Source organism: Osmerus eperlanus, chromosome 20 (genome assembly GCF_963692335.1).
Source record: "Osmerus eperlanus chromosome 20, fOsmEpe2.1, whole genome shotgun sequence".
Taxonomy (NCBI): Eukaryota; Metazoa; Chordata; class Actinopteri; order Osmeriformes; family Osmeridae; genus Osmerus; species Osmerus eperlanus.
This window is the reverse complement of record NC_085037.1, coordinates 12,132,255-12,144,405: the sequence shown is the minus strand read 5'-3', so window position 1 is coordinate 12,144,405 and position 12,151 is coordinate 12,132,255. Positions and strand designations below refer to the sequence as shown.

The window sequence follows — 12,151 nt, the reverse complement described above, 5'->3', positions numbered from 1 at the left end:
ATGCGAGGCACTTCCAGACCTACCGATGCAAATATGGATACAATTAGATAAGTTGATGGCACACTACAAGTCAAGTGCTTGGTCGAATATGGACTGTATATTTTATGCAACCTAGGTCAAGTGCTAGTCAAATAAATCCTGTCGTCATGACATGTTACAGACATTGCAGAAATTATTCGTGAGTAGGCCTAACCTACCTCCTGCATGAGTTTATCATTGTTATATCTGAAATCCCAAAAGCATCTCATGACATTTACATAAAATATCTCGACCGCAGACAACAAATTAATTTCATGCAAGTGGCCCGCTTTTTCCACGTGAGAATTTGTGAATATTCATTATTGAACGAGGCTTTCTATTGGTAGCAAGCCGTTGCGGGCTCATCTCGGTTGCCTTATTAGAAGGACTAACATGAATTACGGTTACTCGCTCCACTTTCAGAGTGTAACGCAAGAACCCATGGCTTTCCTGACCACCTTGCTCCTAGCGCTAGCAATTGCACTGCCTTGGATTTTTTGCGCCACTGAAGAATGGTTATCCTTTCCAAGAAACGGCGACTCGACATCGCAATCGGAGGATTCTAAGGTCAATTTTAGAAATTATGATTCTGACGTTGATGATGACTTCTACATCAGAGACCAAGCCGCGGTGCATTCGCCTAAGTTCTCAAATGTAGGGAATCCATACCTAAACCATCGGACCCGGGTGACTTTAGTGGACGTGAAAAGCGACCAGAAGTGGGCACAAGTTATGAAGTCTCTACCCAACAAGCCTGCACTTGTCACGTTACCAGTTTTGTGCAGTGAAGATGAATTTACAGTTACCCTACCAGTTGGTCCATTGAGTCAAGTGAAGGTCTTAAATGACTGTAAGCGTATAGGCTACTGTAGACTTCTTTATCCAAATATTATTTAGGTTTACAGGATAGTCTCAAAGCACTTGACGCCTTAATACAATTGCGATTCTTTTTCCGTTTCACAGATTCAAATACTCTGCTCCCAGTGGTTGATGCTCCGGAGTCTTGTGGCTACCTTTTTAACCAAGGGCTAAATCAGACCACATTGATTGTTAGCTTTTCGGGGTGTCACGTCAGCGTTCAGGTATTGTCTTTATAAGTGGCATCTCCCCCCCCCCCCCCTTTCCATCACTCCCTCCAACATAAATGTTTCTTGCCAGGACGGTCGTCACGTTTTGAGGGTAATGTATGTGAACCAGGATGGGAATATGGACGTCGCAACCGTGTCTTGTAAGGTCAGACCAGATTCTCCTCAACTGCCAGACAAGAATTATCGTTCTCGTGTCCCCGTTATTGAATCAACAGGTAAACCTGAATTCTCGCATATCTGACATGGGTATCTATTGCCTTTTTTTAAATTATTTGAACGATGTACCAAGGCCAACACTATTGTTCTGTTCCACTTTTGGTTGTCTGTATAGGCCTAACTGATCAATGAATCATGTAATTTCCCCCCACAACCACCAGGATGCAATATACCTCATGACCTGCAGCTGCCATGTGGCTTCAGAGACTGTCCTGCATCTGTGTGTCAGATGATGGGTTGCTGTGTGAACATAGCTACATCAGCATGCTACTACCCTATGGATGGTAAAGACTTCTGTCTAGAATTTCACAACTGACCCCTTGTTACTCTAGAGCAGTGGTTCTCAAACTTGTCCTCAAGTACCACCTGTCCTGCATGTTTTCGATGTTTCCCTGCTCCAACACACCTGATTCAAATAAATGGGTCGTTATCTAGCTCTGTAGAAGCCTGGTAACGAACATGCATTTGAATCAGGTGTGTTGGAGCAGGGAAACATCCAAAACATGCAGGACAAGTTTGAGAACCACTGCTCTAGCGTCACAATGTCCTGAGGTCAGAGATCAAAATTGGCAGTATGGGGAAGGATAGTTTGAACGGCCCAGGTCTTGGAAGGATAGTTTGAACGGCCCAGGTCTTGGAAGGTGAGTGTTCAGGCCGTGTGGGTGATCTTGTTCTCCCTACCCAGAATGCACTGCGGACAGACAGTTTGTCTTTGCCATCGTGAATGATGCTGCTTCCGTCCCTCTGGACTTGAAAACCCTTGTTGTTCCTGGGCATCCTAACTGTGTCCCTGCTGTGGTCACTGAGCAGGCTGTGGTCTACAAGTTCTCAGTCAATGACTGTGGCACTCGATCGTTTGTGAGTTTGATGGCAGAAACTACCATAATACAATTTCAAAATTGTTTCAAATTACCAGACTCCCATTTCCCAATTTAATTTCTTAGAAAATAGGCGAGACTGAAGTTTTCTTGGCTGAGGTGCAGACTAAACTTAGAGTCTACAAGTTGAATTTTGGCACAATCTCCAGGGATAATCCATTAAGGTAAGTAACTGAAGTTTTAATGCTCTTTGCCTGACCTGAATCCTGACTGCATACATCTTTTTTTTTTTTTTTTTGCTCTTAAGTATTTGGTTTGTACAAAAACATTGTTTCTAGGTTCATAGTGGAGTGTCGCTACCCAAAATCGGGTTTCGTTTTAGCGAGTGTGGGATTCATGGTGATGACTCCAAGTTTAGATTTACCCACCACACAGCTTACTGCTGAAGGACGCTTCGGGGTGGAGCTGAGGATTGCAGAAGGTATTGGTCCTTTTTTGTTTCAAAAAGGTATTTTAGTCTAGCTTGTAAGAGGTGGAATCATATAGTTGTCTAGAATTCAGATGTGTTCTGCATCTTGGCATTCTTTCTCTAGGACTTATTTTTTTAAGTTTGTGACCAAGGCAACCAAATCTTGACGCTTGTATCCCTGCCCCCCTCCTTCGCCCAGACGAGACGTACTCCTCCTTCTACCCACACGACCACCAGCCGCTGACCCTCCTCCTGGGTAAACCTGTGTACCTGGAGCTTCGCCTCAAGGCTCCTGAACCCAGAGCTGTGATCCTGGTCAACTACTGCCTGGCTTACCCCCGCTCTGCCGGGAGAGCCATGGTGCTCATTCATGAAGGGTGAGGGGGCAACTACAATGCTGTAGATCCAAGATGGTGGAATCCTGCCTTTTTTCTGGTTATCAATTGTTTATCATCTCAGGTGTGCCAATCCTTACGATCCCACCATCAACATCCTTCAATCGGTCAGTCTGTCTCAGAATCGCCACACAAGGCGTTTCGTGATCCATGCCTTCCAGTTCATGGACACGAAGACCAGGAGATACCTGGATGAGGAGGTCAGTTAGGCTGCCTGGCGAATCTGCATCATGGGAGTTTGGTGCCCAATGAATTTACTCTGCCCTACATTCTACCAAGGAAGTATACTGTACTTGGATGTTCAAGAAGCCCTGCACAGCAGTTTTCACTTTGTAGTAATGACCCCTTTGTGTTTTTTTAATATCACTGCTTCTAGATCTACTTCATGTGCTCCACTGAACTGTGTATGCCAGACGAGGGTCTCTGTGAGGAGAGCTGTTTCGATGGCCTGGTGAGTTGGTCTACCGTAGAGCTGTTGCGTTTATTGATTTGTCTGGAATAAGGACTTGTTTAACTCTTTGACTCCGCAGTCTGCTCCATGAGTGTCTACCGGGATGCAGTGGATGGCTCATGTAAAAATAAAAACTTTTATGTTAAGGGTTGTCTTTGCTCCTTTACTGGGTCTTTTCTTTTAGAATATACACACATTACTTGTCAAATGAGATCTGGAGCTCCACTATGCAGACTGCAGACACTGAGTGACAGCTATGACAATTGATCATCTTTCATTAGATATTGGGAGTTATTAGGTTGTTCTGACAGGCTGAATGTTAGAAACTTTCTTAACTTGTTGGTCCAATCACTGCTCAAGAGAAATGTCGGCCACAGCCAAGAATACAAAGGCGTTTAATGCCAAGTAATCAAGAGTGAGATAATTGCTAGTAAAACTTAAAGCATCAAAATGTTATTTTGATGTCAGATACTGTGAGTATTACAGATTGGGCTTTAAATGTCGAAGGTTCTGCAACATGCTACGTCTTGTATTAGTGTACACTTGCCACACCCTTGAGATCAAATTACATTTATTGCTATTTCAGTCAGATGCAAGCTGAAGGACTACAATCTGCAACTCATGGTATGAACAGCGTTTGATAGTTGAACAGAAACTTGGATTGTCCAAAACTTTGCAGTGTGGTTATGAAATCTTTCAAAGCAGTCTGGGATGAGACCCAACAGAACTTTGAGAGGTAAGGTTTTCATATGAAATTGACAGGTAGAGTTCAAGGTTCTAATACAAGCTTGTAATATATTGTGGATGATCAATTTTAAATAAGGATACAGTTGCCAGACAGTTTCTGAACCCTTTCAAATAATTCACATTACAGCCCGAATACAAAATGGTTAAATGGATGTGTATGGGTCACATAAGAGAATGCACACATGCATAACATGGTTGGTTCAATTATCAAACATGACAAACCTGTTTCTTTGATTTGTGTGCTTTGTGCCATTGATGGCAGCTCAGTGGTTGGTTTGGATCCTTAGTGAAAAGTTTAGGTTGAAGTTTAGGAGTAGTGTAATAAGGAGTGGCATTGTATTTGTGAGTTCTAAAACCCTTATCTAAGAGTACATATAGACACACCTGTGCAAACTGTGGTGGAAATTCTGAAGATACTGTATACTTTCAATAGTCAAGATGCCAGCTTAATACAAGTTATTTATTATATACGGTACATTAGCAAACAGAGCGCTCTACGTGTCCTTTGTCATGACTGGTCTCAGAGCGCTCTGTTTGCTAATGTACCGTATATATATGGCGAACATCATATACATACAGCCTTATATAGTACCTAACATCTGGTCATCACAAAACAATCAATCATTCAATAAACCTCACTCAGATTCCCCTAAAACAATGCAGTGACTGTTGAATTCTTTCATTTATTTCCCAATACTCTGCCTTTGTGAAACATTGGATTGATCAGAAATACTCCACATAATTGCCGGCGAAGCCCGCACACAGACTGCAGACGGTCTGCGTACAGACTGTATTTATGAAACTGTGTAGTCGTTTGTAGTCTGTACAGAGCCACAGAAAGCGGATGGTTGTCAAGGTAACCCTGGAGAGGTTATGTCAGATACTCAAAACCAGGAAGTGAGCACGATTTGTATTGTTGCTTTTGTAGGTGAAACGTTATACAATCCTATGGTAAGGGAAGCTGTATTCAATTGTTTTCAGATGACAGAAATCTTGTCATGGCTTGGGGGTGAAGGGTTTAGCTCATTGAAGTTAATGTAAAATGTGTGTTCGCTCTTCTACTTGTATGGTTAGGAAATGGATCTTTAAAATCTTGGTAACAATTACAAAGAAGTGAGATGAGATATGCTTGATTTGATGACACTCTTTCCTGTTATGACTTGATACGACTCTTTCCTGACGTATTAGGAACCTGAATTGGGTGGAGACATGAAATAAATGATGAGTCACAACAGAAAAGACAGAGTGAGAAAACATGTCTCTCAGGAGAGGCAAAGCCCCATGGCATCAGAGGAGAATGCAGGCAAACCAGCAGGACAAGTTGGAGCAGCAGAACATTGCTGCCCGGACAAACACAAGATGGAGGAGCAGCCAGAGGAGAAGCCAGAGTCTCCTGGATCTCCTGACTCCATAAAAAGTGAAGGCTCACTGGACTTGCTGATCAACTTCAATCAAGAAGGATGTGAAGAACTCCCAAAAAGGTTGGATTTATTACAGACATCATGCTTTTTTTAAGAGTATATAGAATACTGTATACTGGTTTAATACTAGATTAGATATATCACTATATCATCATATATCATCATATTCATGATAGGAAAAGTTGAATAATGAAGTCCCAACAATGTAAACGATAGTCACATGACCAAATATAAAAGCAGTAACTAAACACGTTTCTTCTGTTTTTCACAGGGAGATGAGGCTGGAGAGAGCGCAGTCTCCGACTCTAAGTTATCTTTCAATGAGAACTGATCGCTCCATAGAACCACCACCTAATCTTGACATTTCCTCCATTCAGAGGTTTATATTCCAAACTGTGTAATGTTTACGGTTTCCCTGTATTTAAGGAACTACAGCATGTCTTGGTTTGACATAGTTACCTATTTAGTTACATTATATCCAAAGCAAACTCTTACTTTCATTAAAAACTTGTATGAAACTTTTGTGTGAGGGCGGACCTTAATGTGTGTCCACTATTTACAGGTTAACAAAACAAGACGGATCAGAACTTTCCACACGAGAAGCACATGCAGAAATGGTATCACAAAATATATATTTGTAAATTACCTTACAAAGTTTTAGAAACATTAGACTGTTATGTGTAGCAATGATAAGTAAATATTAATGTGAGCAGGACTAATTATCCACACCACACATTTTTCCCAGGCTGCAGATGTTTCCCAGTTTCCTCAGAGAATTGAAGACTGGACTACTGAGGAGGTGCGAGATTGGCTGACGAAAATACTTAGAGTCCCTGAATCGGTTTCCAAGAAGCTTTACGACCAAGACGTATCAGGAGGGTGTCTGGTTTGCTTCGATAAAAAGGACTTAATAGATCTAGGTTTAACAATAGGGCCTGTTGTTCAAATCATAAAAATGGTAGACAAGCTAAGAAAAAACACAAGTACAAGTTCTCGAGCCAGTTTCTTTGCTAAAAAAGAGGAGCAAGAAGCAAAGTTGCAAGAAGTCGATGTTGGAAAATATGAGCGAACACAGGAGATAGACACAGTGAAATCAGACTCAGAAAGTCTAATGGCCGCTTCTTGGATGCCGTTGGAGAGAATGGATGTGAACACTACAGACACAGTGACACCAGAGAAAAGAATATGTGTGCCTCGGCTCTTTGATAAAAAGGACCCCTCATTCATGTACACACAGAATAATATCCTTCCACTTGCTGTTGGTCCAAGCGATCTCATAGAACCTGTACATGAATACAAGCTGCTACTTGGTAACATGGAAGAGGTCAGTGAGAGAGAGATCCTTTACGAGTTTTGTAATGAGGCGGTTTGTTTTGCAGCAAGCTGCATGAATTCTCGCACCAATGGAACCATCCATTTTGGCGTCAATGGTGCCCCAGAGAACACACACGGGCAGATTGTTGGTCAAAAGGTGTCCTCTTTTAACGACTATATAATTGAGTTTGAGATGCGCCTGGACCAACACTTTAAAGAGAACAAAAGAATTGCTAAAGCATGTGTCCGCCCCCCACAGTTCTTCCAAGTTCAAAACATAGACGGCACAACTTCTGGCAAATACGTGATTGAGGTCGATGTTATCCCCACATATTTTGAGACTCAGGAGATGTTGTTCTATACATATTTATCCACATCACCAAAGGGACAACATGTGGGCTGCAACACTGAATGCCTTTTTGTACGGCAAGGTACCAGGAGCATGAACATTCTAGAAGACCTCAATCAAAAAAAAATGCGGGAGCACGTAAGAGTTATAACCGAAGAAGTGAAAAATTGGGCCTCGACTCGCAAGGAGATGGAGAAGAACTGTCACACACCCAAACCAGGGAAACAAGGCCATAAGCTTAAACAACTGATAACTCATGGGAGAGCCACACTTGAAAATTCACTGTATGTTATCCTAGTCACAAACAAGTGCCACCCTAGTCAGCTTGAGCATTTACATTTTTTGAAAGAGATGAAGTTGTTTGCCGTGCTCGAGTTTGACCCTGAATCAGACAAATCTGGGACATGCGGTTTCTACAGAAAGGATCGTATTGCGAATCTACACTATCCTCGAATGTACAACACCCAAGAGAACGTCTCCAATCTCATTGCAAAGCTTAACTTGTTCAAGCAGACAAGCTGGGTATTTTGTAACGGACGGGCAAATGAGCAAGACGAACAAGACATGCCATTCTCTCCCAGTGACTGGTTGAAGAAACGCGCAGGAGAAGTTAGCGACATGGTTTCGATCCTCTGCAATCCGGATGTGTTGCCAAAAGATCGTTTACTGATGGTCTTCCTTCTTCACTCAGTGGAGACCGATGTCTCAAGTCCCATCATGGAGACCTTCTGTGCTATATATCGCAACCTAGAAGGAGAGGATAACATGGTCTGCCTATGCAAAGACTCCACTGTGTTTAGTCAATGGAAAGAACTGATCAACAGTCGCTGCAAAGTGGACATCACTCATAAATGCATCTACGAACTGAGTCTGAATGAGATTGACAGCACGATAAGAAAACTGAAAGAACCTCGCACCCAGTCTTCCTGCAGGTACCTGCCATCCATTGGCTCCAGCTCAGTCCTCCTCACAAAGAAAGATGAGGAGCTGATGACTGACCTCAATATCCTGTGTGAGAACGAATGTGAGGACTCAGAAATTGAGACAGCCGAGTCTTTCAAAGACTTTACGACAAAAACGGAGGAAGACTTTTACCGGGGTGGTCAGGTGACTTGGTGGAACTTCTACCTGTCTGAGAGACCAGGCTGTCTTCCATTCATCAAACGAAACTGTTTTGAAGATCTTCAAAACTTGATCACAGAGAGCTCCACATTTTCATGCGTCATTATCAACTTGTTCCACCATCCAGGCTGTGGAGGAACAACAATGGCAATGCATGTCCTGTGGAGCCTCAGACGGAAATTTCGATGTACTGTTTTGAAAAACAACATAGCTCATAACAGTGACATCGCAGTCCAAGTCTTGCACCTGCTGACCTGTGGCAGAGAGGAGCAGTCAAACTACACACCTGTTCTTCTCCTGGTAGACAACTGGGTGGATGTTGAAGACCTTCAGCGATGCATTCTGAATGGGGCAAGAGAGAAAAAAAGGCAGGAGGGTGTACTGGTCGTCATTCTGAACTGTGAGAGAACACAGTTCCCAGATGAACTCTCCGGGAATAGCAGAATTGACAATGTATTCATCACCAACAAACTATCCCCCAAAGAGAAAAAATTCTTTAATGAGAAATTGAAAGACCTTAAGGACAACCATGAGAAACCTGAAACCTTCTATGCTTTTATGATCATGACAAACAATTTCAGTGAGGAATACATTGAGAATCTGGTGTGCAACACCCTTAAGGATCTGGATACCTCCAGCAAACAGGGACGACTTATTTCTTTCTTGGCAATACTGAACACATATGTGAATGGTTCATGTATGTCCCTTTCTCTGTGTGAAGAGTTAGTGGGGATAAGGAATGCCTTATGGGAAAGAGAGACACTAGAAGACAAGATGAACCCGTACTCCACTCTGCTAATCCACTTCTCTGTTGAAGAACATGGCACTTATCAAGCTGTACGGTTTCTACACCAAATGATTGCCAGTAATTGCCTTAAAGTCTTAACCAAGAAGCACAACCTATTTCGAGGAGAAATAACAACAAATCTGTTGCATTGTGACTTGCTTTACAAGTCTTGCATGGGGAAAGACATCCTGGTTCAAAACATCCAAAGTATGCTGATAACACGACATCGGAAAGAACTTGGAAATGACAAAGACACTCTGTTTTCTCCTTTGATTGAGGATATACATAACGGTCAGGGAACTGAACAAATCAAGCAGGTATTGATAAAGGCAACAGATAGATTTGACAAAAATGCAACAGTGCCTCAAGCTTTGGCAAGACATTTCTATCTGAAAGAGAAGGACTTTAAATCTGCCTTGCTTTGGGCTAAAGACGCACAGCAGAAGAAGTACAATTCCTACATTGCGGACACACTTGGACAGGTGCATAAAAGCAGCATGAAACATGAACTTACTCAAGATCTCACCCCAGAGATGTTAGACAGATGCCTTGAGTCAGCATCCAATGCCATAAAAGCATTCAGAGATTCTCAAGATCTCGCAAGAAAAGATGAACAACCGGATCCCTTTGACCAGCGCAATAGAAAAAGACAAAAAACCTACAACACATCAGGCTATGTAGGTGAGATGGAGGTAACAATGATGATTTTCAATGTCATCAAATACATTCCTTTTTTCAATGAAAGTCCTTACCAGAAGGACAGAATGTTGCAGTTCCTCAGCGGCCAACTGTCCACAAAAGATTTACACATTGGAAGCACCCAATTCAATTCTGAGTATATTGCTATCCTAGCAGACCATGAGAGATTCTTAGTGTCTTTGAGGCCACGACTAAAGGAGAGCTTCACTTTCTTTGAGAGCTACTTTACTTATCTAAAACCCAAGTCCATTGAGAGGGAATCGTTAGATGACAAAAACAAAAGAAAAGTGTCTGATTACTTCAGTAAATACATGCAGATCTTCTGTGCCAAGGAAGAGAAAGACACAGAAAAAGCTAGTAAACCACACCTGAGTGTGACCCAGGAAGTTAAGGACCAGCGACGCTACTTAGAGGAAAAAAGAGCAGATTCATTTGCCGGGCTCCTTCAATGTTTGACTGAGAAGAACCGAAATCAAATGGAGTTCATTCTTAAGAAATGGCAGTTCATAGTTGATAATTCAGTTCGGAAATTATTGTCTGACAGAATACATTATATCCTGGCAAACATTGTTCTTCACTCGATGAAATCAAGTTCAGGGTTACTGAAAAAGTATGAAGACTTGGTGTCCTTGCTCAATGAGATGCTGCAAGACGAAGGAACCCATTCAAACTGCACAGAGCTGTACTATCTCTCCATGTTGCTGATGTGGCCGAATAACGACAATGTGCTCAAGAACACGACAACTTTCAAAAACATCGGCACATATGTCACGGCATCCAAGAAGTCCTTCAATCGTCGTTTTTCTCACTTGTTTCCAGCAAGGTCTGCAATATCACATTTCTACCTCGGAAACTCCCATGGTCTGAAGAGAATAATAAGCAAAGCAAAAATCGAACAGGCTCTGAAACCATCTCCAAAGTCTTCTAAAGACCGACTCTGGCAGACTGGGCTAATATGGAAGGAGACGGAAGTTAAGAAACTCCTGTTACGTGTGAAAGGGAAAACAGAAAATGGGGAAATCCATCATTTTTGTGGAAATGTCAAAATCCTGGTGCGTCCAGTGTACCTTGGAGGGGTGCGTCCTGGGTGTAGTGTGGAGGAAGTCTCCTTCTATATAGGATTCAGCATGGAAGGACCTGTCGCCTACGACCTCCAGTATGTTAATGACCCGTAAACAGCAGTGATAGATTTTCAAGTGTAAAAACAAAAGAGCAACAGTTGGAAGGAACAATGAAGGATATGATAAGATAGAGAACAAAAAAAGAGTAGTGTTACTTTATTGATTTGGGTGGTGTACACACACACACAATTTGTTGTTATTTACCACAATGACAAAGACCAATACGTTCTTTTTGTGTTTTTATTTATTATAATTTTTTTAACTGTAGTTCCTACTAATGAGATGGTACTTCACTGAGAATAATGTCATTACGTTTATGTAATCTAAATGTATATTCAACAAATACAATTTCATGCATGTGTTTGAGGGAAAACATTAAGTAATTGTTATATTGTTCTAATTTACCAACATGCGCAGTTGCTAGAATGTTACAGATTTGCACCAGTTCTGCATTCATATTTTACATTGTTATGAAAACATTAACATTTTCAAATTAATGTGAAAAAGAAATGAAAATGTGTAAGATATATTGTTGTATGTTCTATCGCGGTTTGTTGTACTCTAATGATGAATTTTTAATTTTTAAGATATTAATTGTGATCATTTTTTGAAAGCAAAAAAAATAAAAATCACTAGGCTACCCTTTGCACCCCCAGTTGTAAAACCTAGAATCACCTCTGGATAAATGCATACATTGTGGATTATTTGATCGTTTATTTGTAAAATAAACATGTATAATATATCCTCCATTTCTTGACAGACCATTTCTCACAAATGTATTGTATATAACACACATCTAATGCAGAAGTTTTTTAGCCGTCCTATCAAACAAAGCCTAAACCAATTATTTATTTTTTTACCCGGTATGCAACCGCTTCACAAAGAGCTAGACTGAGGGCAAAGAGTACAGAAGAACTGGATTTTTAGGGGACCATCAGCTAAGACTTCCGCCTGGACTCAGGCTGTATACCCTCAGGAACGAACCCCACTTCCCCGCGTTGGCTGGAACGCTGCTACTCTCACATTTAATCGTCTCACACGTTCAAGTCTCAAAAAGTAAGTTGGTATAACGCAGAGATGCTGGGCAGCCCAGACTACTGTTGGAAATGTCTCGGAATTGATATGCTTAGTGCTGT

The 12,151-nt window shown here is 41.6% G+C and overlaps 2 protein-coding genes across 2 annotated transcripts; both read left to right on the top strand.

The window, feature by feature from the left end:
- The first annotated feature begins 414 nt into the window (after positions 1-414).
- On the top strand, positions 415-3,579 carry LOC134041049 (zona pellucida sperm-binding protein 4-like). Its single transcript, XM_062487287.1, has 11 exons — positions 415-868; positions 982-1,100; positions 1,177-1,321; positions 1,484-1,606; positions 2,008-2,180; positions 2,267-2,364; positions 2,479-2,621; positions 2,809-2,986; positions 3,069-3,204; positions 3,381-3,455; positions 3,535-3,579. The coding sequence occupies exons 1-11, from the start codon at positions 460-462 to the stop codon at positions 3,544-3,546; spliced, it is 1,611 nt and encodes a 536-aa protein (XP_062343271.1). The 5' UTR covers positions 415-459; the 3' UTR covers positions 3,547-3,579.
- Positions 3,580-4,060: 481 nt separating this feature from the next.
- On the top strand, positions 4,061-12,067 carry LOC134040757 (sterile alpha motif domain-containing protein 9-like). Its single transcript, XM_062486826.1, has 5 exons — positions 4,061-4,191; positions 5,391-5,683; positions 5,895-6,002; positions 6,186-6,240; positions 6,369-12,067. Exons 2-5 carry the CDS (start codon positions 5,421-5,423, stop codon positions 11,067-11,069), a joined length of 5,127 nt encoding a protein of 1,708 aa, XP_062342810.1. The 5' UTR covers positions 4,061-4,191; positions 5,391-5,420; the 3' UTR covers positions 11,070-12,067.
- The last annotated feature ends 84 nt before the right edge of the window (positions 12,068-12,151 follow it).

What these genes read in the sequence shown, in the direction of transcription:
- LOC134041049 (XM_062487287.1), top strand. Translation starts at nt 460, where the DNA reads ATGGCTTTCCTGACCACCTTGCTCCTAGCGCTAGCAATTGCACTGCCT. An exon ending in ATGCTACTACCCTATGGATG is followed by an intron (nt 1,607 to 2,007) that starts GTAAAGACTTCT and finishes CTCCCTACCCAG; the next exon opens with AATGCACTGCGGACAGACAG. An exon ending in GGAGATACCTGGATGAGGAG is followed by an intron (nt 3,205 to 3,380) that starts GTCAGTTAGGCT and finishes CACTGCTTCTAG; the next exon opens with ATCTACTTCATGTGCTCCAC.
- LOC134040757 (XM_062486826.1), top strand. Translation starts at nt 5,421, where the DNA reads ATGATGAGTCACAACAGAAAAGACAGAGTGAGAAAACATGTCTCTCAG. An exon ending in TGTGAAGAACTCCCAAAAAG is followed by an intron (nt 5,684 to 5,894) that starts GTTGGATTTATT and finishes TGTTTTTCACAG; the next exon opens with GGAGATGAGGCTGGAGAGAG. An exon ending in GAGAAGCACATGCAGAAATG is followed by an intron (nt 6,241 to 6,368) that starts GTATCACAAAAT and finishes CATTTTTCCCAG; the next exon opens with GCTGCAGATGTTTCCCAGTT.